The sequence below is a fragment of the Leptodactylus fuscus genome, chromosome 8, assembly GCF_031893055.1.
Source record: "Leptodactylus fuscus isolate aLepFus1 chromosome 8, aLepFus1.hap2, whole genome shotgun sequence".
Classification (NCBI taxonomy): domain Eukaryota; kingdom Metazoa; phylum Chordata; class Amphibia; order Anura; family Leptodactylidae; genus Leptodactylus; species Leptodactylus fuscus.
Window position 1 is genome coordinate 72,144,165 of NC_134272.1, and position 25,271 is coordinate 72,169,435.

The following is a 25,271-nucleotide window of genomic DNA, read 5'->3' on the forward strand; positions in this document are numbered from 1 at the left end:
ATACCTACGGAAATGCCGGCAGTTTCCCCAAAGGTATAATTGAAGCAGAAAGTCCATAGAGGAAACCTCCAAGAACTTTCTGTCTAAAGCGCTGTGAGAAGAACCGCAATGCGTTGCCGCCGAGGTTTTTCCTGCAGAGCTTTTTTGCTGTGGGATGTCCCTTGGGGCCTTAGCCTAAAAGTGTTTTTTCTAGGGTTACATATAGAGATGAGCGAACACTAAAATGTTCGAGGTTCGAAATTCGATTCGAACAGCCGCTCACTGTTCGAGTGTTCGAATGGGTTTCGAACCCCATTATAGTCTATGGGGAACATAAACTCGTTAAGGGGGAAACCCAAATTCGTGTCTGGAGGGTCACCAAGTCCACTATGACACCCCAGGAAATGATACCAACACCCTGGAATGACACTGGGACAGCAGGGGAAGCATGTCTGGGGGCATAAAAGTCACTTTATTTCATGGAAATCCCTGTCAGTTTGCGATTTTCGCAAGCTAACTTTTCCCCATAGAAATGCATTGGCCAGTGCTGATTGGCCAGAGTACGGAACTCGACCAATCAGCGCTGGCTCTGCTGGAGGAGGCGGAGTCTAAGATAGCTCCACACCAGTCTCCATTCAGGTCCGACCTTAGACTCCGCCTCCTCCGGCAGAGCCAGCGCTGATTGGCCGAAGGCTGGCCAATGCATTCCTATGCGAATGCAGACTTAGCAGTGCTGAGTCAGTTTTGCTCAACTACACATCTGATGCACACTCGGCACTGCTACATCAGATGTAGCAATCTGATGTAGCAGAGCCGAGGGTGCACTAGAACCCCTGTGCAAACTCAGTTCACGCTAATAGAATGCATTGGCCAGCGCTGATTGGCCAATGCATTCTATTAGCCCGATGAAGTAGAGCTGAATGTGTGTGCTAAGCACACACATTCAGCACTGCTTCATCAAGCCAATACAATGCATTAGCCAGTGCTGATTGGCCAGAGTACGGAATTCAGCCAATCAGCGCTGGCTCTGCTGGAGGAGGCGGAGTCTAAGGTCGGACCTGAATGGAGACTGGTGTGGAGCGATCTTAGACTCCGCCTCCTCCAGCAGAGCCAGCGCTGATTGGCCGAATTCCGTACTCTGGCCAATCAGCACTGGCTAATGCATTGTATTGGCGTGATGAAGCAGTGCTGAATGTGTGTGCTTAGCACACACATTCAGCTCTACTTCATCGGGCTAATAGAATGCATTGGCCAGCGCTGATTGGCCAATGTATTCTATTAGCCTGATGAAGTAGAGCTGAATGTGTGTGCTAAGCACACACATTCAGCTCTACTTCATCGGGCTAATAGAATGCATTGGCCAGCGCTGATTGGCCGAATTCCGTACTCTGGCCAATCAGTGCTGGCCAATGCATTCTATTAGCTTGATGAAGCAGAGTGTGCACAAGGGTTCAAGCGCACCCTCGGCTCTGATGTAGCAGAGCCGAGGCTGCACAAGGGTTCAAGCGCACCCTCGGCTCTGATGTAGGAGAGCCGAGGGTGCACTTGAACCCTTGTGCAGCCTCGGCTCTGCTACATCAGAGCCGAGGGTGCGCTTGAACCCTTGTGCACACTCTGCTTCATCAAGCTAATAGAATGCATTGGCCAGCGCTGATTGGCCAATGTATTCTATTAGCCTGATGAAGTAGAGCTGAATGTGTGTGCTAAGCACACACATTCAGCTCTACTTCATCGGGCTAATAGAATGCATTGGCCAGCGCTGATTGGCCAGAGTACGGAACTCGACCAATCAGCGCTGGCTCTGCTGGAGGAGGCGGAGTCTAAGATCGCTCCACACCAGTCTCCATTCAGGTCCGACCTTAGACTCCGCCTCCTCCAGCAGAGCCAGCGCTGATTGGCCGAATTCCGTACTCTGGCCAATCAGCACTGGCTAATGCATTGTATTGGCGTGATGAAGCAGTGCTGAATGTGTGTGCTTAGCACACACATTCAGCTCTACTTCATCGGGCTAATAGAATGCATTGGCCAATCAGCGCTGGCCAATGCATTCTATTAGCGTGAACTGAGTTTGCACAGGGGTTCTAGTGCACCCTCGGCTCTGCTACATCAGATTGCTACATCTGATGTAGCAGTGCCGAGTGTGCATCAGATGTGTAGTTGAGCAAAACTGACTCAGCACTGCTAAGTCTCTGCATTCGCATAGGAATGCATTGGCCAGCCTTCGGCCAATCAGCGCTGGCTCTGCCGGAGGAGGCGGAGTCTAAGGTCGGACCTGAATGGAGACTGGTGTGGAGCGATCTTAGACTCCGCCTCCTCCAGCAGAGCCAGCGCTGATTGGTCGAGTTCCGTACTCTGGCCAATCAGCGCTGGCCAATGCATTCTATTAGCCCGATGAAGTAGAGCTGAATGTGTGTGCTTAGCACACACATTCAGCTCTACTTCATCAGGCTAATAGAATACATTGGCCAATCAGCGCTGGCCAATGCATTCTATTAGCTTGATGAAGCAGAGTGTGCACAAGGGTTCAAGCGCACCCTCGGCTCTGATGTAGCAGAGCTGAGGGTGCACAAGGGTTCAAGTGCACCCTCGGCTCTCCTACATCAGAGCCGAGGGTGCGCTTGAACCCTTGTGCAGCCTCGGCTCTGCTACATCAGAGCCGAGGGTGCGCTTGAACCCTTGTGCACACTCTGCTTCATCAAGCTAATAGAATGCATTGGCCAGCACTGATTGGCCAGAGTACGGAATTCGGCCAATCAGCGCTGGCCAATGCATCCCTATGGGAAAAAGTTTATCTCACAAAAATCACAATTACACACCCGATAGAGCCCCAAAAAGTTATTTTTAATAACATTCCCCCCTAAATAAAGGTTATCCCTAGCTATCCCTGCCTGTACAGCTATCCCTGTCTCATAGTCACAAAGTTCACATTCTCATATGACCCGGATTTGAAATCCACTATTCGTCTAAAATGGAGGTCACCTGATTTCGGCAGCCAATGACTTTTTCCAATTTTTTTCAATGCCCCCAGTGTCGTAGTTCCTGTCCCACCTCCCCTGCGCTGTTATTGGTGCAAAAAAGGCGCCAGGGAAGGTGGGAGGGGAATCGAATTTTGGCGCACTTTACCACGTGGTGTTCGATTCGATTCGAACATGGCGAACACCCTGATATCCGATCGAACATGTGTTCGATAGAACACTGTTCGCTCATCTCTAGTTACATATTGATGGACAGGTCAACAATATCTGATCAATGAGGTCCAATACCCGAGACCCCCCAACGGTTTAGCTGCTGAGTTTAGGTGCTCAGATGAACACCACTTTCACATCATATGGCCTGTGTGCAGTTCAGTCCCTTTCAAGTGAATGGGGCTGAGCTGAAATACCAAGCACACCCATATGCATTGTACGGCGCTGTGGTTGGTATTCAGTAAAGAGGTCACGGTGCGTAACCAGTCTCTTTACAAAGCTGATCTGTGGGGGTCCTGGGCATTATTTGTTATTAATGATCTATAAATAAGAATTGGAGACCTCATTTAATTTTTATTGGGTACTTAAGTCAAATAAAGCCTTTAATTTGTGTTGGCAGCCACATGAAGCAGAGGAGGAACATGGTGTCCTCTTCTGACATTCGCTTGTGCGGTAAATAATCTATGGAAATCTGCCTCTTCTTCCCGGGCTCTTGTCTGCCGTTTTGCTCTCTGTTCCTTTCCTTTGTTTGCGCCTTCATTTCAATCAGGCTTACATCAACGGCAATAATCACAAATTATATAGATCTGGCGGTTTGCACACCCATAGGACCACTTTACCTTCTGCTCAAAGGGAATAGATGAGCTTCAGGCTATTAACACCATTTGTGAGGAATGAGCAATTTCTTTTCATATGCAAAAGATGGAATATTGAATTTCAATGAGAGCGAGGCGGCCCAGGAATAGACACAAGCAGATTGCCAGCGACTTGGTAAATAAAATGCCTGAGCTAAAAACTAGCGCGTTTCCAGCCACCCAAAACAGATTATGTGACAGCAACTCAGAGGGAGATCCATCTGTTAAACCCAAAGTATCCAAGGGTTCCTGCTGAACGTTATCACTAAAACCTGTGGCGTGTCTCCAAGCTCCAAGCAGACAGCAAATTGAGGAGACGGGGTAGGCGATACAGGACGTAAGTACATAGCAAGCAATGATTACCAAAGTCAACCAGCTTGACTCCCCCTTCTGTTGTCAGGAGTATATTGTTCCCTTTCACGTCACGATGGATGATTCTATTATTGTGCAAATGTTGGAGACCCTGAATAACAAAACAGAAAAGAATTACTCCCCTGCCTAAAAATAATTACTCTGCTATTAGGATCTTAATGATATCTCTGCAATGGGGCTGCAGGAACAGCTGTCCAGCAGAACAGCTGCTCCCCCTTCCCCCTGACAACACAGCAGGCATCCTAGGACTGACTACTAGCAAAAGATGAGTAATAGGGATAGATTGCAGGCAGACAACCTGTGGCTCTCCGGCTATTATACAACTACAAATCCCAGCAGTGCTAGAGATACAATTCACATCTGCTCAGGCCTGAGGAATATGTGGATGTCAAGACACTGGCCAGGAATTTACAGATCCACAGCAGTGACGATGGGGCAGAGATTACAATTAAAGCTACAGGCACGCGACCCTAGTGACTGATCTGCAATCATGTCTGCATTGCAATAGTATGTCGCCCGCAATTACAGATCCCTTACACTTGTATATGCGAGTCTGTGCCACAAATATGGACAAATCCATAATGTGCGGATAGTTTCTACAGCCCGGACACTGATCAATAATATCTATGGACGTGTATAGGGCCATAGAAATGAATGTGTCTGTATACTATCCACAATATACTTAAACATCTATGTTTGTGTGTATGGGCACTTAAAGGGGTTATGTTGTTACGGACATTTCTATCCAAGTGTCCAAGTGCTGGAGCCCTGAATTCCAGGCTCCCCGTTGATCAGGAGGACAGAGGACTGAAAGTCCCCCTAAGACCTCCTTGTGCGCTGACATGAGAGGCGCTCCATTATATTCTATTCCCGGAGACAACTGCATAGAAGTGAATGCGGCGTGGGTGCACTGGTGCTCCAATCACAAGGAGGATTTAGGGGGACTCTCCATCCCCCATTATCCTGATCAGTTGGGACCCCAACAATTGGACACTTATTCACTCTTCTGTGGACAGGGCATAAGTGTCCATAATAGCACGACCCTTTAAGGGATTTTCTGAGAGTTAAGTACCGATGACCTAACCTTAGAATAGGTCATCAATATCTGATCGGCGGGAGTCCAATATTCAAGACTCCCACAGATCAGCTGCTCTAAGCAGCAGCCCACTTCACAGGCCACTTCATGTGGTTTGTTTGCAACTCAGTCCCATCCAAGTGAATGGGACTGAGCTGAAATACCAAACATGGTCCTTATGCAATGTATGACACTGTGCTAGGTATTCAGTAAAGAGGTCACCTGTAAGCTACAGTCTCTTCAAACGGCTGATCTGTAAGGGTCCCAGATGTCAGAACCCACAAATCATAAATTGATGACCAATTCTAAGAATGCTTCATCAATATTTAACTCTTGGAAAACCACTTTAGGCTAAGTCCTGGCCATGTTTAACCTAGCTGCGGCATCTCAAGCGTTTTCTATGTTTAATAGGGGAAAAATACAGAGACGAAAAACAAAATTCGTTATTGCTACAGTTCTTTTTATTTATTTTTTGTGAGATTAGCTACTTGGGGCCATAGACTTAGAGGGGGTAAGCTGATATATGTCTATACACAACATAGATCCTCAAGAGTACAATAGGACATTTAGCAATGGGATTTCCAAACCAGATCATTTCCGGATCAAAAAAATATGGCTGCTACTTCCAGAAACAGTGCCACACACGTCCATGTCCATTGAAGTGAATGGGGCTAAGCTGCAATACCATCCAAAACCCAGGGATAGGTGTGACGCTGTTTGGAAGAAGGCAGTCATATTTTCGTAATTGTATAGAAGCCAGTTTACTATTTGGGGATATGTCACTAATTCATTGTGATCTCAACAAGAGAAGGTAACACATTTTGCTTTTATGCAGTCCTATGTAAAGAAATCAAAATTCTGAACTCGTGGTTAGGGGGTGTTCACACTACCGTCGGTGTCCGACATGTAGTGTCCGCTCCTAGTGTCCGCTCAAAATCTGTCACGGACACTAGGAGCGGACACTAGCTGTGTCCGTGACACCTGTCATTCACTTGAATGGGCATTGGGTGCGTTCTTTTGCACTCCGTGCCCGTCCTTCCCTGTCCGCAAGAGAAGATGTCCGACTTCTCAAGCGGACAGAAAAACCCTGCATGCAGGGTTCCTCTGTCCGCATGAGAAGTCGGACATCTTCTCTTGTGGACAGGAAAGGACGGGCACGGAGTGCAAAAGAACGCACCCGATGCCCATTCAAGTGAATGACAGGTGTCACGGACACAGCTAGTGTCCGCTCCTAATGTCCGTGACAGATTTTGAGCGGACACTAGGAGCGGACACTACATGTCGGACACCGACGGTAGTGTGAACGCTCCCTTAGCTGCGAAAAATAACATATTTTTTTTTTACCAGTAATGCTCCATATAGGATATAGGATATGATGGCCTCGTCCAGACGCTGCCCACACTTGAGTATGCTCTTCACCAGGTCTGTGACAGATCCTCCATTGCACAGCTGCAGGACGCGGAGAAAACACATTACTATTTCATTTACCATCTGTTACAAGTCATTGACAGTGATACAGTTCAGTACGCAGCTTAAAGAGGAATTATACCCATAAAATGAGTGTATTACCCCTGAGATTAATATAGGGCCCACTGACAGTCCTCTGGTCTACTACACTAGAACGTATAGAAATATTACATATACTATAAGATAAGATAATCCTTTAATATTCCCACATTGGGGAAATATACAGTGAGAATATCAGACAATTCTAGAACCCCCTCCAAATATTAAGGATCCCGCCCGACCTCATCCCTAAAAAGATAAGGGACACATTTTGATAATTTGGGGCCACAGGACACATTATGTTGTTTAGCTGGGACCATAAACCAAAGCAGCAGCTACTTCTATCTTCTCTGAGTTTATAGAGAGTCCTAGACAATCTTGGACATCAGCACACAGGTCCATGGGGGTTGATAATCATATACAGACCCCCTAAAGTTCCCTATCAAATAACAACTCCGAATAATGAATTCTCATACCTCTGAGTTGTGCCTGTCCTCTGTTATCCCTCCTGGAAATGTATGAACAATTGGGGGCCACCATACTACCTACTATGATTGGGTCAGCACTAACTGAACAGCATCAGTCCGTCTTGGGACACAGATGCAAACTGGAAGCAACCAGTTCTGAATTCGTGGACTCTAAGGGCTGGTTCACACATGCTGATGTGTTCCGTCCGCAAAGGGTCCGCATGAAGACCCTCCCAGATGGAATACAAGCGCAACTGCAATCGCTTTGCAGTTCAAGTGCACAGGCCTCACAGACTATAATGGGTTCCGTGGGCTTGCCGTGCACTGCCCGCACGAACGATTTGCGGAAAGCCTACGGACCCCATTATAGTCTATGGGTGCGCTTGAACTGCAAAGCGCTTGCAGTTGCGCTCGTGTTCCGTCCTTAGGGGTCCTCATGCGGACCCTTACCAACGCAACACATCAGCATGTGTGAACCGGGTATAACCCGCTGCAATGTACAAGAGCAGCATTGTGGATGAGAGGCTGCAACTAGAACCCGGAGAATGTCAGTTATTGCTGCCGCTTTCATCTACAGCTTTTAGCCTTTACAATGCAATGAGTTGTATTTATTCTGGGGTCTGTATTTGTTCTGAGGTGTCGTCTGGGGGTCTGCATTTATCTTGGGGTCTCATATTTGTTCTGTCCTATTCTGGAATCTGGTCTTAAGATCCATATGTTTTCTGCACGATTTCCACCTGGAACATGCGGAGAGAAAAGAACTTCATGAACTACTTTCCTTTCTGCATGACTCTTGTGGACACCGTGCGGAAAACACATGGACCCCATTATAGTCTATGGGGTCTGTGTGCCTTCATAAAGCTCACGGCTTGTCAATGCGTTCGGTATTCCGTTCAGGGGTTCCCCAAGCGAACTCCCCAAACAGAATACTGAACGCAGATGTGAACCAGGCCTCACCCGATTGTATTCTGCTGCCAAACCGTCCCCTCCTTGGATAGCACACTTGGTCACGTGAATGGGGTCTTAATCTACACACTATTTTGGACTATAATATCGTTGATGTCAGGACACAGGGGATTCCAGACACGTGTAAAGCCCCTACAACCGAATACGTATTAAGGTATAAAAAATCTAAACCATAGGAGGGGATATTGGAAGAACACAACCCGCCACGTGCATTAGAAAACACATGAGGCTGTGCCGTTTATAGAAGCCTTCGCTCTCTATGACGAAAGTGCCAGGCAGGAGAAGATTGATGTACTTGATAACAATGAGGCAACAAATTACAGTCATTTGAGGCGTTTACTGCATGGCTGCATTCACTGGCAGGCAATATAAAATAGACAGTAGCCATATCTCTATACTTATACTTGATGGTATGCTCTGCCAGCAGCTGAGATGAAACATCCTGATCCAGAATAGCACTGCTTCTTGCAAGCAGTTTCCATTAGTGCACGGCCATACATCAAAGGAGGTGATAAAAAGCAGGAATTAGGGCCCTGGTGAATGTGTTTTTACCCACAACATTAGCTTGCAAACCATCCTTTTCCTGTCTCTGAGGCTTTCTTGTTGATGTCTTTGCATGTTTTCTAATTCCATGGTGAAATTAGACATTGACATGCAAGTCTTTATATCAGAAATGATATTCTATTATTCTTCTAATATTCTTCTCCTCTTTGCCCATTAGCGCCCCCCTTTACTAGCAGGCGCTCCCTGACCTTGACCTGATTGATGACCAGAATAGATGGATTTAGATTTAACATGCCATAAACTCCAATGTGAAATATCTTATTGTATATCTTCTATTTTGTGCCCTGACAAATGCCACTAAATGGAGATTATTTATTTGCTTACTTGTATAGCGCCAACATATTCCGCAGCGCCTTATTGTCAATCACTGCCCCGTATAGGGCTAACAATCGTCATTCCCTATGTCTTTGCAATGTGGGAAATGGTGTGCCTGGCCTACCATAAAGAGGGGGGTGGTGGTAGCTATTTCTGTGGAAATGTGATTGTAGACTGTGGCTTCACTCCTGTTTAGCCCAGGTGATTGGGGAGTTGGAAAGGGAATAGGGAGGCAGAGTTCCCCTTTTTCCAGGGTCAGATGTGTGGTGAGTAAGGGGAATAGATACCCGACAGAGTTGGAATACAACAAGTCAGATCTTGTATTAGACCCAGTATTAGACACTTGGTTTTATAATGCCAGGTACAGTATATGACGTTTTGAAATGACCCCCCTTTCCCTCCAACCTTAGCGTCCCTGCCTTATACAAGAGGCTGCCCCTCAATACAACAAGTAAAAGCAGTATATAGAATCCAGCTCTCAATAGCATTATAAGGGAGAGAATAAATAAGTATAGGATTTCACATAAAGGAGCCAAAATGTGTTAATAAAGTAAATTACAAATTTATTATTGAAACAAATACTAGCAGAATATCACAAGTTGGTTGAAAGTTTAGTTACACTTGAAATAAAGGATTCTGATACTTTACATCAAACTTCTTTACAGTATGGAAGATGAGGGACAAACACTATGAGTATGATATTCTATTGGAACAGCCCCTGGTTAGTATCAGAGGGAAACCCCAAATTCAGATTATCTGTAAGTGGATCGATAGCAGGAAGTGATAAGTAAGTGTATCTATAGGTGGATGGAGTGCAGGGCGTCCATCAGTAAGTGTATCTATAGGTGGATGGAGTGCAGGGGGTCATCAGTAAGTGTATCTATAGGTGGATGGAGTGCAGGGGGTCCATCAGTAAGTGTATCTATAGGTGGATGGAGTGCAGGGCGTCCATCAGTAAGTGTATCTATAGGTGGATGGAGTGCAGGGGGTCATCAGTAAGTGTATCTATAGGTGGATGGAGTGCAGGGGGGTGATCAGTAAGTGTATCTATAGGTGGATGGAGTGCAGGGGGTCATCAGTAAATGTATCTATAGGTGGATGGAGTGCAGGGGGTCATCAGTAAGTGTATCTATAGGTGGATGGAGTGCAGGCGGTCATCAGTAAGTGTATCTAGGTGGATGGAGTGCAGGCGGTCATCAGTAAGTGTATCTATAGGTGGATGGAGTGCAGGGGGTCATCAGTAAGTGTATCTATAGGTGGATGGAGTGCAGGGGGTCATCAGTAAGTGTATCTATAGGTGGATGGAGTGCAGGCGGTCATCAGTAAGTGTATCTATAGGTGGATGGAGTGCAGGGGGCCATCAGTAAGTGTATCTATAGGTGGATGGAGTGCAGGGGTGATTAGTAAGTGTATCTATAGGTGGATGGAGTGCAGGAATGATTAGTAAGTGTATCTATAGGTGGATGGAGTGCAGGGGGTCATCAGTAAGTGTATCTATAGGTGGATGGAGTGCAGGGGGTCATCAGTAAGTGTATCTATAGGTGGATGGAGTGCAGGGGGTCATCAGTAAGTGTATCTATAGGTGGATGGAGTGCAGGCGGTCATCAGTAAGTGTATCTATAGGTGGATGGAGTGCAGGGGTTCATCAGTAAGTGTATCTATAGGTGGATGGAGTGCAGGGGGCCATCAGTAAGTGTATCTATAGGTGGATGGAGTGCAGGGGTGATTAGTAAGTGTATCTATAGGTGGATGGAGTGCAGGAATGATTAGTAAGTGTATCTATAGGTGGATGGAGTGCAGGGGGTCATCAGTAAGTGTATCTATAGGTGGATGGAGTGCAGGGGGTCATCAGTAAGTGTATCTATAGGTGGATGAAGTGCAGGGGTTCATTAGTAAGTGTATCTATAGGTGGATGGAGTGCAGGGGTTCATCAGTAAGTGTATCTATAGGTGGATGGAGTGCAGGCGGTCATCAGTAAGTGTATCTATAGGTGGATGGAGTGCAGGGGGGTGATCAGTAAGTGTATCTAATAGGTGGATGGAGTGCAGGGGGTCATCAGTAAGTGTATCTATAGGTGGATGGAGTGCAGGGGTGATTAGTAAGTGTAGCTATAGGTGGATGGAGTGCAGGGGGGTCATCAGTAAGTGTATCTATAGGTGGATGGAGTGCAGGGGGGTCATCAGTAAGTGTATCTATAGGTGGATGGACTGCAGGGGGTCATCAGTAAGTGTATCTATAGGTGGATGGAGTGCAGGGGGTCATCAGTAAGTGTATCTATAGGTGGATGGAGTGCAGGGGTTCATCAGTAAGTGTATCTATAGGTGGATGGAGTGCAGGGGGTCATCAGTAAGTGTATCTATAGGTGGATGGAGTGCAGGGGGTCATCAGTAAGTGTATCTATAGGTGGATGAAGTGCAGGGGTTCATCAGTAAGTGTATCTATAGGTGGATGGAGTGCAGGGGTGATTAGTAAGTGTATCTATAGGTGGATGGAGTGCAGGGGGTCATCAGTAAGTGTATCTATAGGTGGATGGAGTGCAGGGGTGATTAGTAAGTGTATCTATAGGTGGATGGAGTGCAGGGGGTCCATCAGTAAGTGTATCTATAGGTGGATGGAGTCCAGGGGGTCATCAGTAAGTGTATCTATAGGTGGATGGAGTGCAGGAATGATTAGTAAGTGTATCTATAGGTGGATGGAGTGCAGGGGGTCCATCAGTAAGTGTATCTATAGGTGGATGGAGTCCAGGGGGTCATCAGTAAGTGTATCTATAGGTGGATGGAGTGCAGGGGGTCATCAGTAAGTGTATCTATAGGTGGATGGAGTGCAGGGGGGTCATCAGTAAGTGTATCTATAGGTGGATGGAGTGCAAGGGGCCATCAGTAAGTGTATCTATAGGTGGATGGAGTGCAGGGGTGATTAGTAAGTGTATCTATAGGTGGATGGAGTGCAGGGGGGTCATTAGTAAGTGTATCTATAGGTGGATGGAGTGCAGGGGGTCATCAGTAAGTGTATCTATAGGTGGATGGAGTGCAGGGGTCATCAGTAAGTGTATCTATAGGTGGATGGAGTGCAGGGGTTCATCAGTAAGTGTATCTATAGGTGGATGGAGTGCAGGGGTGATTAGTAAGTGTATCTATAGGTGAATGGAGTGCAGGCAGTCATCAGTAAGTGTATCTAATCTATAGATGGATGGAGTGCAGGGGTTCATCAGTAAGTGTATCTATAGGTGGATGGAGTGCAGGGGGTCATCAGTAAGTGTATCTATAGGTGGATGGAGTGCAGGGGGTCATCAGTAAGTGTATCTATAGGTGGATGGAGTGCAGGGGATCCATCAGTAAGTGTATCTATAGGTGGATGGAGTGCAGGGGGTCATCAGTAAGTGTATCTATAGGTGGATGGAGTGCAGGGGGTCATCAGTAAGTGTATCTATAGGTGGATGGAGTGCAGGGGATCCATCAGTAAGTGTATCTATAGGTGGATGGAGTGCAGGGGGTCATCAGTAAGTGTATCTATAGGTGGATGGAGTGCAGGGGGTCATCAGTAAGTGTATCTATAGGTGGATGGAGTGCAGGGGATCCATCAGTAAGTGTATCTATAGGTGGATGGAGTGCAGGGGGTCCATCAGTAAGTGTATCTATAGGTGGATGGAGTGCAGGGGGTCCATCAGTAAGTGTATCTAATCTATAGATGGATGGAGTGCAAGGGGTCATCAGTAAGTGTATCTATAGGTGGATGAAGTGCAGGGGTCATCAGTAAGTGTATCTATAGGTGGATGGAGTGCAGGGGTTCATCAGTAAGTGTATCTATAGGTGGATGGAGTGCAGGAATGATTAGTAAGTGTATCTATAGGTGAATGGAGTGCAAGGGGCCATCAGTAAGTGTATCTATAGGTGGATGGAGTGCAGGGGTGATTAGTAAGTGTATCTATAGGTGGATGGAGTGCAGGGGGGTCATCAGTAAGTGTATCTAATCTATAGATGGATGGAGTGCAGGGGTTCATCAGTAAGTGTATCTATAGGTGGATGGAGTGCAGGGGTCATCAGCAAGTGTATCTATAGGTGGATGGAGTGCAGGGGGTCATCAGTAAGTATATCTATAGGTGGATGGAGTGCAGGGGTCATCAGTAAGTGTATCTATAGGTGGATGGAGTGCAGGGGTGATTAGTAAGTGTATCTATAGGTGGCTGGAGTGCAGGCAGTCATCAGTAAGTGTATCTATAGGTGGATGGAGTGCTGGGGTTCATCAGTAAGTGTATCTATAGGTGGATGGAGTGCAGGTGGTCATCAGTAAGTGTATCTAATCTATAGATGGATGGAGTGCAGGGGGTCATCAGTAAGTGTATCTATAGGTGGATGGAGTGCAGGCGGTCATCAGTAAGTGTATCTATAGGTGGATGGAGTGCTGGGGTTCATCAGTAAGTGTATCTATAGGTGGATGGAGTGCAGGTGGTCATCAGTAAGTGTATCTAATCTATAGATGGATGGAGTGCAGGGGGTCATCAGTAAGTGTATCTATAGGTGGATGGAGTGCAGGCGGTCATCAGTAAGTGTATCTATAGGTGGATGGAGTGCAGGCGGTCATCAGTAAGTGTATCTATAGGTGGATGGAGTGCAGGCGGTCATCAGTAAGTGTATCTATAGGTGGATGGAGTGCAGGCGGTCATCAGTAAGTGTATCTATAGGTGGATGGAGTGCAGGGGGTCAACAGTAAGTGTATCTATAGGTGGATGGAGTGCAGGGGTCATCAGTAAGTGTATCTATAGGTGGATGGAGTGCAGGCGGTCAGTAAGTGTATCTATAGGTGGATGGAGTGCAGGCGGTCAGTAAGTGTATCTATAGGTGGATGGAGTGCAGGCGGTCAGTAAGTGTATCTATAGGTGGATGGAGTGCAGGCGGTCATCAGTAAGTGTATCTATAGGTGGATGGAGTGCAGGGGGTCAACAGTAAGTGTATCTATAGGTGGATGGAGTGCAGGGGTCATCAGTAAGTGTATCTATAGGTGGATGGAGTGCAGGCGGTCAGTAAGTGTATCTATAGGTGGATGGAGTGCAGGCGGTCAGTAAGTGTATCTATAGGTGGATGGAGTGCAGGCGGTCAGTAAGTGTATCTATAGGTGGATGGAGTGCAGGGGTGATTAGTAAGTGTATCTAGCAGTGTTCCGCTATTGTTTCCAGGGTCCTACCAATCAATCTGTTGTCACTTCTATTGTGTGAACATATTGATTAGATCTGCGATAGCTTCACCCTTGCTGAATAAAGTGAGAGATTTGGGAAGGATTGGAGCCCCCGTCCTGAGATCAGCTGCTTTCTCCATTGTTCATACTTAATGGAGCAGCTCTGATGTACAGTAAGTGCCTGTGAGATTAGCATCAGCTGAAACAAATGAGCAATTTAAAGATGTTTAATGTCAGGCCAGATTGATGATTCATAGGGTGCACTGTCAATGAGCAGGAAACTGGAGCCCTGCCATTAGAAAGACTAATATACCGCCGGCCCATTCTCCAGACTTTATCTGGCTCAACAACATATAGCGAGATATATAGCAGTAATAATGTCTGTAGATTTTAACACTCACAGATCATATAAAATATACAGACTTTCACGGGTTGCGAGAGCACAGTATTCTCAAGGTGTTTCATGCCGGGAACAAGATTATTTTAATGAATGTATATTTAACGTGGCGCTCGTGCTAAAAAATTTCCTTCAGTGGCCCTTAGGAAAGTATATGATGTAGGTTTTAATGAAGATAATCTTCTTACCAGTAACTTTATTTTTGAGGTATCCATTCCCTCCTGGTCCTCAGCTGTGTCATGTGACCAGTCCTCTGACTGGTTAGCTGTGGGAAAAACCGCAGCGGAAATAAATCACGTTTTTTCCGAAATGCAAAATCACGGCCGCAAAATAACGCAGCGTATACGATCCAGGCTCCCATTGAAATCAATGGGAGCGTATACGGCGCTCAAAATCTCACACGGTGTATACGTGCCAGGTCACGCGGCACGTTACTCCATGTGAATGCACCCTTACTCAGTTCAGTAACAGATGACACATCTATAAGTTCCATATTGGACTGGTTTTCTGTCTCAATGATACAGTTTGTGGCGCCAATGTTTAATGTTGGGCATACACATATAACTACATATTAGATAGGTGGTGGCTAACAGATATCTCTCTAAATTTCTCCATACACATACATGCTCATTATATCTATTCCAATGTGTGTGGAGGTTGTAAAATATGCCATCGCCAGAAATCTATTGGAAATAAAGTATTGACATGTTGAAAACCATCACGCCGACCCTTCTGCCTTCCAACTTCAGGCATTATGGAGGTTGTCTGAAGGCCCCCAAACACTTAAAAACCAAAATCAGTGGTTTGGATGTCTTCAGCCTAATGTAGAGGTTCACTGTAACTTTTCTTTGTCTAGATCTGAAGACCTGAAGTGTGAAGGTTTAATCATATGGTCAACCTATGAGGAGACACCAACCCGCTAGGCCACAGCTCTATCTTTCGGTTTTGCTTCTAGCCCTAAGTCATGAGCAGTGATGGATGAGAAGAAGATTGGGGTCTTGAGAAGAGTCTCGCTGAAGTCTATTCCCACTCTACCTTTTCAGAACACACATAGGCTGCTTGACCAAGCCAAGGTATATGGGCACCTTTAATAATCCACAGTAACTATCCGTCCTAGTGATGGTTTACTGCATTGTCAATGATGGTCTAATCGTCTATCGTACAAGTCCTAGTGATCTATAGTAGAACGTTTATTGTCACTAAATCACCAAGGACTTAACAACAGACCGTCAGTGACAGAGCAATAAACCATCATCGGGGAAGAGACGGGAGGTTACGTGGTCTAATATAACCAAGTACTATACATACTGTAACATGCTAAGTAGAAGGATCTATAGATCTATACAACCTGTTGTCAAAGTTCCACTTGGTTCGTATATCCTATCTGCATAAACACTACCAGGGCTTATATCTTTAGAATAGCTGAACAGATTTGGATAAACAAAACACCAAAAAGCTCAGATCAGATGATATACAGTCAAGCTTCTTTGAGAGGACCACCCAAAATTGCATTAAAAAGTGGTCTTCTGGAGTGAGTGGTCTTCTTAAAGAAGAAGGCTAGTATGGAAACGTGAAAATCCATCACCAAAAAGTGGTCTGAGTAATGAGGTGAACTTTTGGAGAGGTTTCACTGTATGTCTTAGGACTTTTAGGACTGTAAGTTGGATACACACCATGTGCTTGGCAAACACAAAGCCCACATGAGATCAAGTAGAGCCAGCAACAAACATAAAAATGTGGTCGCTATAAGAAGTTTCCTATGCAGAGTATGTATATTCCATAAAAAGTTGTTGGTTTCATCTGGAATATTGTATATTTGTCTTGCTCTACATATACATGTTCATCGTCATCCGTTAATTAAACACTTATCCAGCACTTACCACTATGGAGAAAAATTTGAGACAGAAGTGTTGACCCGGGTGATCCTACATTGAAGTCTACTTGGCCCAGCTTCAAGGTCTACCAGTAGATGATGATCTACAGTATTTGGCCACCAGTGGTCTATGGGAAACTAAGCAATAAGGAATCTGGAAACAGGAATCTTCATAACATGGGTATCTCTCCTGTAATATAAGACTTGATGACTCTCGTAGTAATATACTACACAAGGGGGGTTATGGGGAAAGCTTAGAATAATACTGCTCAATTCTGGCCATAGGAGTCAGGAAAGGGATCCAGTATGCCCATCTCACCAACGATTTGCAAGATGGGAATAACCCTTTAAATACCTGCCATATTAGTGATTCCTCCTGATACCCTACCACTCCTCCATATACACACTTTGCTGTGATTTCTCAACTGGAAAAGGGGAATAAGTGGCTCACAACCATGTTTAGATGGGTGTCAAGGCCCAAAGGAATTAGCCATTTGTCCAATGAATATAGACACCTACTGAAGTTATATAATGGGGTCCTAAGTTCCTTCTCACTGTTTGGCAGGGGTATAGCTATAGGGAGTGCAGAGGTAGCAAGTCGCTACTGGTCCCTGAACCCTTTGTGGAGCCCAAAGGTCCCTCTGCCCCATAAAGTACACCAGTATTCTCAATGTCCCAGAGTAGGGACCTCATTACAGACTTTGCACTGTGGCCCAGGACCTTCTGGTTACGCCTTTGCAATTTCAATTTAGCCTCTTTGTATATACTCTTATTAATAAATCTGATGATTTGTTTTATTTGTGATATCCTGGCTAAAACTGGAACACTTAAGAAATTCTAATGGTCCTCCTGGTCATAAAGAAGTCAGCGCCATAAAAAGTACAGCTAGTGACAGCAATTACTTCTGAGGATGTCGAGCATCTCTGACTTAACAAGAATCCCAATAGCTTTTAAGGTTGTGCTTTTCACAGCTGGTTAGTGAAAGGGATATATAATCAATTGCGTAGTGAAGCAAAGGAAAGAAAACCGCTATATAGACGACGCAATGTTACCGCCAGACATGCAGGGGTAACCACAAGACAATCCATAGCATTGTATAAGGAAAAAGTCTACATCACCTACATAATCACCTACAGAGAGATAGGTAACATTATTATATTTATATAGGACTGGTAATATTGCAACAACATAACCCACAGCGCCTTATGGAAATTGTAAATCACTTGTATAGATTTACATAACGTCCCTGCCTTCCCGATCACTGTGCACATAGTGCTCAATGAGTGCTGTATACATAGCTATGGGAGTCATCATGAAGCGGCTCCCCTTTGACCCGGCAGTCACATGACCACTGGGGCTGGGTAACTCCGCGAGCTATTAGGTCCTAGAGGATCTAGATCAACTCTACAGTTATGGTCATCATATCTACTCCAATGTGGAGGTTGGAAAATATGCCATCACCAGAAATCTCAAAACGGCACGTACGAAATAAACATCATCACTTTTTTCGCGCCTACATTGATATAAGAAACAAAGATGTGGACCCGGAGAAGTTCAGTGGTTGCAGCATCGTCCTTCATGAAGGTCCTCATCTTGTAGATTAAGGATTAAGGCACGGCTCTCACCCAACATGTACAACATCCACTTCTAAATCCATTAAATTTGTGGCTTCTACTGGTTTACACAAGTAAGATCTAATAGATTATATGTGAATCATTGCATAAGAAGGAGACCTCCAAACTGGGTTGTCTTCTGGCGGACCTTTGGACCAACTGGGAAAGCTACTCATTCCAATAGTCCCAGTATGACATGATAACCTACAACCACTTACCTCTAGAACAAGCCACAGTTGTCCGCCCAAATATTGATCGGCCTTGTAATACATTCCATAAAACATGACAACATTTGGGTGATTTGGAAGCGATTTCAGGATATTATACTCGGCCTCAATTTCCTCATCAACATCCTACGAGGAAAGCAGAGGGCATTGATGGGATCATTTTAACCAATATATCTCAAATTCAGTATTACATTCACTTCTCTATCTATCTCTTATATCTATCTATCTATCTCCTATCTATCTATCTATCTATCTATCTATCTATCTATCTATCTCCTATCTATCTATCTATCTATCTATCTATCTCCTATCTATCTATATCCTATCTATCTATCTATCCATCTATCTATCTATCTATCTATCTATCTATCTATCTATCTCCTATCTATCTATCTATCTATCTCCTATCTATCTATCTATCTATCTATCTATCTATCTGTCTATCTATCTCCTATCTATCTATCTATCTATCTATCTATCTATCATATCTATCTATCTCCTATCTATCTATCTCCTATCTATCTATCTATCTATCTATCTCCTATCTATCTATCTATCTATCTATCTATCTATCTCCTATCTATCTATCTATCTATCTATCTATCTATCTATCTATCTCCTATCTATCTATATCCTATCTATCTATCTATCTATCTATCTATCTATCTATCTATCTATCTATCTATCTATCCATCCATCTATCTATCTATCTATCTATCTATCTATCTATCTATCTATCTCCTATCTATCTATCTATCTATCTATCTATCTATCTATCTATCTATCTATCTATCTCCTATCTATCTATCTATCTATCTATCTATCTATCTATCTCTAAAAATCTAATTATCTGTCTATATATTATCTATCATCTATCTCTATTAATCTTACTATCTATTATCTGTCCGTCTGTCTAAATATCTATTATCTATCTATTGATCTGTTATCTATCTGTCTATCAGATAAATGAATACTGACTTAATGTTTCTTTAAAAAGAAGAGAGCGCATAGAATTAAATGAAGCTAAACAAAACAACCCCTCCCCCCTCCCCTATTATAGCATTAGGTTTCTGTGGCCTTGGCTCCGGCTAATGATACATAACCGTGATATCATTTCAGATTAATTTGTTGACATCTCTATCCAAAATATATTTGAAAATGACTATATATATATATATATATATATATATATATATATATATATATATGGATAAACATTGAAATCTGACACAGCACTGGATCTGATCTCATCTTCATACAATATACTGTACAGTTGTATGTTTTTCATATCCTAGTAACAAAATGTAATAAAATGTTATGTAAATTGTATTGTATTCTATTTCCTGATACTAATAGTAAGGTTAGGTTCAGACCTGTGCCTGGTGTATGTTCGGGGGTTTCCATCCATAAATCCGCTCAAAAAATGTGGGGAAAAAAGTCTTTCATACAGGACGCTGCTCACCGCATTTTTCTGCCTTTTTTCAAACAGAAACCCAGTGGACTCCATTATAGTCTATGGACTCTGCGGGTATCCGATTTTTATGAAGATTGGGTTTCCATTTTTTGGGTTCCCCAAGCGGACCCAAAGAACAGAAACCTGACCAGAGGTGTGAACCAAGCGTAAGATCAGTAATAGGTGCTGGATATAGTTTGGGGCAGGTCTGTAGTAAAGCTGCTCCATGTGTGTCACTGACATCCTGCGGAATCATGTTTACACAACAGGTCATACTAGTGGGAGGGGCCTCCAAGGGCTCTATATATAGAGAGAGACTTTCCCGATCCAGGTTGGATTTTTACACCAAAATTTGCAACCTTTTTCTCTTCTACCACTTGTGCCATGTTCCTGAAAGGGGTTGAGATGAGGGCAAGGTGTGGGCAGGACCACCAGTTTTGGCAGATTTATGATAACTGATGCATAGAATCTATGCCGACTTACAGTGCCTGGACAGACATTACCTTTAGACCATGTTGTCAGGACATGTGGAACGGAAACACTGCTGAATATCCATCATAGAGATGGGGCAGCATGTTATACTGAAAGCCTTTGTGGCAAAAACCAACCGAAATCTAAACACCCGTATGGATTGTTGATGGTTAAAATCTGCAGGTAAGCAATAGGTGACATGCTAAGGAGTTAGAGAAATCTCATCTACGATGCTGCCAACGGGTTAGCATGACAAGTTTGTAGCGGCTAACCAGTGAATGCGCCTCAAGTGTCCCTGGCCTAAAACAGCAAAAATAAAAAAAAAATAAAAAAACTTACACTGATAGGGTCCAAGATCTTCACCGCTGCCTGGCTTCCATCTTTCTTGTTGCTGACTTTATAAACTTTTCCATACGTCCCTTTCCCTATCGTATCAGTAATTTCCCAGGTATCCGATGGGTCAGCCAGCGACTCGAGCCCCATCATATTTGGATAAGGGAACAGGCCAAACAGTGACTTCCTAGAAAGCAGATTGCACATTGGTTAACACTGTTCTATAACACTGGTATTGCTCATGGACATACAATATGGCCCTTGTATAAATAAACATAATGGAGTAATATATGGATGGAGCAGAGGTAAGCTGAACTTCTGCAATTGGTTAAATTACTGTACTGTGATATCTTATCACAGAAGACAACAGAAACCAATGAAAATTCATTGAAAAGATATATATACTGTATATATTGTGATGTACCCATTGCTATTTAGTATAATTATATACTGTATGGGGGTAAAAACCTAAATGGTAGGGAAATGGGCGGAGTCAAAGTAGAAGTGGGTGTGGAATAATTTGCTGTCCCTCTTTCGGTCCCGTGAATGTTGGGAACCATGCACTAAGGATAAAGTTGCATAATTTCAGCTGTATATACATCTCATGATAACTACAACTCTTTTATCCTGGACATTGTTTCGTGTTGTCCGTCCTTGAACAGACAACAACAAAAATAAACAAAACTTCCCCTCCCCCCAGTAATATTTAACCCATACGCTTTGTGTATAATGTTTCTCATGAGGGTTGTGTAATATTCTGACAACCAGTGGCTGAACTGCTGATGGTTCTTGATGGGATTCTTGTAAGACTGGCAGCTCATTGTATGGGAGATGAGGGGACCTGAAGGTCACATTCTATGGAGTATCAATGTAATGAGAACATCATTGTCTGCAGGTTACATGTGGGATTCCGCTCCACTGAATAATCAATATCAGCAGATCTGTCATCGCTCCCTCGCTGCTCCTTCACTTCATCTTCTGTAACATTATTTCAGCATATACTGTGGGGACAAGTGGCCCCTAGAGAAAGACGGCGACGGGCTGTAGTACTTGTGAACATTTTATTTGTGGGAATAATCACATCAGGCGTTTTATGGTGTGATGTGTATTATTTGGGGTTGTCAGATGGAGAACACGTGAGCTTAGAGAGGACCTTTCACCACATCCAAGTCCAGCACATTGCATCATTTAATGGTCGCTCTACTTTATTCCGGCACAGTTGGAATTTTTTCTGTATTCCCCACCATTCCTGAGCAATCATTGCTGTTAGTTTTGGTGCCTGATATACTACTTAGGGGCGGTGTCAGGCAGGAGCAGACAAGACAGTGTTACTCTGAGCTCTGACACTGGCTGCCTCTGATTGGAGCTGTAAATCATGCCCCCTGCCTGACACCTGATATTATAGCGCTTTACTAGCACATCAGGTACCAAAACTAACTGCACTTGTTCTTACAAATGGTAGGAGCTACAGAGAAAAATCTAACTGTGATGGAATCACTGGAGCAGCGGCTATTACCAGATGCTAAGAACTAGAATTGGTTGAGGTGGGTAAAGGTCCTCTTTAAAGGGGTGGTCTGCTCTTATTTTGTACCCCTTAGACTGGGGTTACACAGTGATGTGTCAAATGGCAAAAATATCAATGTATCTTTATGGTGTTACGTTGCAACATGGGACATTAGCTACTGTGAGGCCCCGACCTTAGGATATATTCACACTTCGACTGCTAAAGATCCGTTTTATTCATCTGAATAGCGTTGGTTTGGAGACAAGAACATGGCTTCCTCCAAGCCTCATTCAGATATCTGCTGCGTGTGAATATACCCTTATAGTTTCAAACCTAAGAAATGGTTTAGTAATCTTCCCTGTATATCTTACAGTACGGAAGATGACTACTTCCTGGTGCCACACTGAGTGGCTGCCTCGATACAGAGCTCCAAGCTGGGAGCAACCTTTATCTTTCCTTTTTCACTCTTTCTGTCTGTATCTTCAAGAATCCTCTAACTAAGCAAACTAGCACTATGAATTAGCAACTATAAATCGAATGGAAGACACTGTGGAGTATTTTTTCCTTTTGTTTCTATTGTTAAAGCATGGACAATGACTCAAGACCTACAGTTTTCCTGTGTGAACATGTGCCTGTTACCATCCCCCCAGGAGCTAAGAACCACATGGTCACCATGAGGCAGACAAAGCTGGAGGAGAAACCTGCAGGAAAGTGTGGACTTCTTCTTTCAAGGAGATGATTCTTGGCATCTATTGCTGATGTGTGAAGATGCTACAGCTGACTGGTATTTCTTCGTATTACTGTGGACACGTGGGACTCTGTTACAGCCTGGGAACCCACCATCACCCACCTACCCATGTGTTTATGGAAGCTTGGCAAGAGAGCAGCAGCCTGTCTATCTGGATGGCTTAAGACCTCTCTGGGCAGTAGAACACAGTGGTAAGAAGAAAGGAGGAAGAGGGCTTGTGATGAAGGACATTTGTTTTTTTTTGGTTTTTTTTGGTTAATGGACAATAGTGATGATGCAAGATACCGAACTATCAGCTGTGAGCAGGAGATCTCACCACCTACCAAAGGAACTGCCACATGTTATCATGATAGCTGCATATGTTCCCCACCTTCAAAAAAACGTTTTTTGCCTGTTATATCTACATGCTGTGACCCCTCCTCGTGTCCTCCAACCACGGTCGGGCTGTATTATTAACATCACTTCACACAGAGAACTAAATGATCCTACAGTGTGTCTGTGTTTCTTTCTTTTTTAGTTGCTATGATTCCTAGGATTTCTCTATCTGCCATGAGCTTCTATGTGTTTCTCTCTTGTTATATACTACTGTACCATCTATGAAACTGTATCACTGAAATTTCCCCTTTGTGGGACTATTAAAGGATTATCTTATCTTATCTCTTATCTTATGATCACAAAACATATTTGCTGGTTACAGAATCCATTGCATATATTTGGACAGTACACACTTCATGTTCCTGTATCGCCCCATTGTTCTGATTTATTGGACACCGAATGGCCTCATCTCATCACACCTGGGCCAGTATATATATTATTACTATTACTATGGTACATACAGATAACATTGCACTCACTGCGGTGAATCGCGGTGTCCATCCGGTAACACGTTACGTTGCTCCCCCGTTACATCATTCTATAAGCTACCTAGAAACCATTGACACCTAATGACATTAAATCGAGTCACTTACATTAGTGGTCTGGAATGCGGTTTCTCTTTTACTTATGGAAAGATTTTTTCTCATTTCCCACTATAAAGCCTTGAGCTTGTGCTGGTTGTTAGAGATGGTTCCCGGTATCGATCGGATCTCCCTAGACAGCAGAGCATCGCTCTTCCTGATACTCAGCCACCGTCCAGTAGTGACCAGGAAGACATGTGTTACTTAGATTTGTATGTCTTTACAGAGTCTCGCCCTGGTAATCTGCTCAATCCGTGACAGCGCCACCTCCTTACTACTAGGAAAGATTAACGTGACACTAATTGGTCTTGAGTCTGATCCTTTTATTGAGTCTTTTCAATGCCAGATCTGTTTAAGAACAGACTCCAGACTTGCAGCCTTGGCTTGGATGGTCCGGAGACTCTCCACGGCCGTCCATTGATAAGGAAGACTCATTTCTCTAACCTGTATTTTTTCATTGCAGATTTTGCTGCAGAGGTGGATTTAGTATAAGGCTACGTTCACAATGTCTGTTGCTCTGATCTGTCACAGGATGAGAGCAATGGACAGTAAATGGCCGATGCAGATGGAGCCCCCTACATTTTGCATTCACAAAAACATGACGGAACAAAAACTGGTGCATGAAGGGATTTCTCTTCCATTACAAAACAAAGATGATTGAAGAAAGTGTCCATCGTGTTGTTACATTGGAGTCAATGGGAACAGACACAGATAGAGGGGGCCCAGTCTGTGTCCGTTACTTTGCTGCAGGTCATGTCCATTGCTCTCATCCGATGACAGATGACAGCAATGGACATTAATAACGGTAGCGTGAGGTGAGCGAAACAGTTCAGATCAAAGCAAATTGGACCTAAATTTTCCAAATGTTTCATGTTTTCCCAATCAATAAACTTTAGGGGGTTCGTCATATGCAAACTGGAAGTGAAATGATCACACTCTGGGGTCTAGAGGAGGTATAAAAAAAAAAATCACAAATCTAATGATGCTTGGTGCGCCCCATGTGACCGCTAAGGCACAATCACAGGCCTCAATGGTAACCCCAGGTGCATGACATCACCCAAGAGGCTGGAAGAGGACCAAGAGAGATTTGTGAATGCAGCAAAGAGGCCCAGAAGTGGTGAGAAAAGGTGAGTACAAGTTTTTGTTATTTTTAACGCCTCCACCTATTGTACTTTGGGTACAGGTTTATAAGGGCTAGTTCACACGGGCACAGAGGGGGTGGATTATGGTGCGTAATCCACATCATAATCCGACCCTCACAATGGTGGTCTAAAAGAAGCGCCACAGCGTCCGCCTTGCGGCAGCAACCTCCGGAGTCGGCCCATTCATTTGAGCCTACTCCGGAGGGGGAAGCCGTGACTGTCAAAAGCCGTGACAGTCTGGGCAGGCGGGTTTTGACCCGAGAGTGACACGGCTCCCCGCATCACTCTCGGTGCCAAAATCCTCGCTTTTGCTTCCCG

The 25,271-nt window shown here is 44.2% G+C and overlaps 1 protein-coding gene and 1 long non-coding RNA gene across 2 annotated transcripts in view; one reads left to right on the forward strand and one right to left on the reverse strand.

Annotated features, from left to right (window-relative positions):
- MYO3B (myosin IIIB) overlaps positions 1-23,848 on the reverse strand; it is a 193,975-nt gene extending 170,127 nt beyond the window's left edge. Inside the window, exons 1-5 of the mRNA XM_075284187.1 lie at positions 23,824-23,848; positions 20,610-20,790; positions 18,338-18,472; positions 6,591-6,695; positions 4,163-4,262 (exon numbers count right to left, since the gene is read on the reverse strand). Coding sequence (XP_075140288.1) covers positions 4,163-4,262; positions 6,591-6,695; positions 18,338-18,472; positions 20,610-20,790; positions 23,824-23,825 — 523 coding nt within the window. The 5' untranslated portion in view covers positions 23,826-23,848. The remainder of the gene's footprint in view (positions 1-4,162; positions 4,263-6,590; positions 6,696-18,337; positions 18,473-20,609; positions 20,791-23,823) is intronic.
- On the forward strand, positions 4,004-23,463 carry LOC142216390 (uncharacterized). The gene is made up of 3 exons (XR_012717343.1): positions 4,004-4,136; positions 15,490-15,706; positions 22,758-23,463. It is a non-coding gene; the product is annotated as an uncharacterized LOC142216390 (long non-coding RNA).
- Positions 23,849-25,271: the final 1,423 nt, after the last annotated feature.